Here is a 2,621-nt window from a genome sequence, read left to right on the forward strand (position 1 = left end):
AAAATTGATAAAACACGATATCTTCGTAATCTCTCTCTCTCTCTCTCTCTCTCTCTCTCTCTCTCTCCTTGCTTCCTTACTTTTGTGACATTAATGCCAAAGGTACAAGGAAAATTACAAAAAAAAGAGAGAATATAAATGGCTTATCTTCTCACCAAACCTATGGATTCAAAATTGATAAAACACGATATCTTCGTAATCTCTCTCTCTCTCTCATTCTCTCTCTCTCTCTCTCTAAGGGGCAAATAAGCATTGATTAGTTCTACGATCTCATATTAACCTCACAACCACATAGACTATATTATACCAAGATTGAATAAGAACCATTCAACAATGAAGAGCACTAAATATCCCATGTAAGTTACCTTTAAGAAATAAAAGGAATCGAACTCAAAACCACATACTTCATTAGGCAAAGGTCTTTTGTCAACTCAACTACCCCTTTAGAGTTAATTTTTCCCAAGCTTGATAATCATGTTCTATGTCAAAAACTCATATATATATTCTCTCTTTGGAGTTTAAATAAAGATAGAAACTTCCAATCCATCAAGGTTAGGGTACCTGGCACCGTTGTGTCTATCTTTCTTCTCTTCACACTTGGTTGCCGTCGTATGATATTGTTTTGCCGCAGCTTACTGACATGTTCTCTCACATCGTCTGCTCAAAGAACCCTTTCCATTTGTTAAATTATGTAATTTTTTTTAAGGAACCTCATTTTTTTATTGACACTATCGGATTGGATCGAATAGATTGATTCCACTTGATTCGGCATGAGCCAAATTTTGCATGAAAATTAAGATTAAGGTGTTTTTAAGTTGAATTTAGACCGATAAAGAAATTGAGCAGACCGGGCCAATCTGATCTAATCCCAATCCCAATTCCGGAGACATGGATTAGAATACTAGACCTGAAGAGAATATAAGTTTTTTTTTTTTTTTGAAATTACATGATTAACCACTTCTGGGTTCCTCTTTATAAAATTACCCATAAAAAATTTCAGTCAACAAAAATACCCAAAATTAGGTTTCCCATTACAAAATTACCCAATTAAAGTTTAAGTTAACAAAAATACCTAAAATTGAGTTTGGGTTTACAAAACTACCCACTCAAAGTTTTAATCATAAAAAAATACATGATTATGTGGAAGATGAAGAAATACTGTCTTTGGTAGTTTTATGAACGCAAACCTGATTTTCAATATTTTTGTTAACTAAAACTTTGGGTGGGTAGTTTTGTAAACTCAAACCTAATTTTGAGTATTTTTCTTAACTAAAACTTGTTGTAAGTAATTTTGTAAAGAAAACCCAAAAATGATAATCATGTAATTTTTTCTTTTCTTTTTTTTGGTAAGGAATATGAGGTAAACTAACATGCGCATAGGAGGTGGGGGTCACGAAAACAACCACCCGGGGCTTGGTTAAGGCCACGGGCAGCCCACTCCTCGATTACTTTTTTCAACTGTAGCCGACAACAAGGACGGAGACAGCCGTCTATAAAACCAACAAACCTCCCTGGTAAAGCCTGTCTCGTACTCTTTCATGTCCACCCCCATGATCCCATCCTTATCCATCCATCCATCATGGATGCATCATCGTCATCATCCCCTAACCCCATTCTCCATTTTGTCTTTTTCCTTTTCTTTTGACCTTTTTACCCCTTTTGAAATTAAGTATTAGCTACTCTTTAAGTACACACAAAGCAAACTTAACCAACAAAAATTAAACATTGTGACACATCCATTACGTCGGTCATGGACCCCATGGTGAGTGGTGAGTCTAGTGACTGGTTGTGTTCCTCTCTAAATTCCTATTCTTAAGGCTTTAATTAAATCCCTAATTGACATAATAAAGCCACTCTATTAAAGTGGAAGAAATTAATTAAACTTAAAAATAAAATAAAAAAATTTCCAAATTCCAAGCCAAACGCTCCTTTACCTCGTCACTCTATAAATACCGACTAAACCTTTCCGTCATTCATCACTGTCCCACTTACATTCTCTACTTTGAACACCATTAATACTTTCTCTGCCTTAGTTCTTCGACTGCTTTTCTTCTTCTTCTCCTTCTTCTTATCATTTATCGGTGTTTACAAAGTATTGATAGGAAATGCATTACCAGACGGAGTCGTGGGGGTCTTATATGTCGTCAAGGAGCGCAAGCGACCCACTGGAGCGAGTTCAGAGACTTGCTTCCGAGAACGCGGTTGTGATATTCAGCATCAGTAGTTGTTGCATGTGTCACGCCATCAAGAGGCTCTTCTGTGGGATGGGTGTGAACCCTACTGTGTACGAGCTGGACGAGGACCCAAGAGGGAAAGAGATGGAGAAAGCGTTGATGAGGCTTCTCGGTACTCCTTCTGCTGTTCCTGTCGTCTTTATCGGTGGGAAACTCGTTGGGCCCATGGATAGAGTCATGGCGTCCCATATTAATGGGTCTTTGGTTCCTCTCCTCAAGGAGGCCGGAGCCCTCTGGCTCTGAAGGTCCATGAAAAAGGAGGAGGGGAGAGTGGGTTTGTTTGGTTGATCAACCTCCTCCATTTTGGCATATCTGGATACACTACCAATGACTAATGTGTTTCTCCTATCTTTTTCTTAGGGTTGTTTTTTTTTTTTTTTTTTTTTT

The 2,621-nt window shown here is 37.6% G+C and overlaps 1 protein-coding gene across 1 annotated transcript; it reads left to right on the forward strand.

Annotated features, from left to right (window-relative positions):
- The first annotated feature begins 1,981 nt into the window (after nucleotides 1-1,981).
- LOC122076083 (glutaredoxin-C1-like) lies at nucleotides 1,982-2,611 on the forward strand. The gene has a single exon (XM_042641367.1). It carries the CDS (start codon nucleotides 2,106-2,108, stop codon nucleotides 2,475-2,477), a length of 372 nt encoding a protein of 123 aa, XP_042497301.1. The 5' UTR covers nucleotides 1,982-2,105; the 3' UTR covers nucleotides 2,478-2,611.
- Nucleotides 2,612-2,621: the final 10 nt, after the last annotated feature.

This window comes from Macadamia integrifolia, chromosome 4 (assembly GCF_013358625.1).
Source record: "Macadamia integrifolia cultivar HAES 741 chromosome 4, SCU_Mint_v3, whole genome shotgun sequence".
Classification (NCBI taxonomy): domain Eukaryota; kingdom Viridiplantae; phylum Streptophyta; class Magnoliopsida; order Proteales; family Proteaceae; genus Macadamia; species Macadamia integrifolia.

Excerpts from the sequence above, each read along its gene's own strand:
- LOC122076083 (XM_042641367.1), top strand. The coding sequence starts at position 2,106 with ATGCATTACCAGACGGAGTCGTGGGGGTCTTATATGTCGTCAAGGAGC.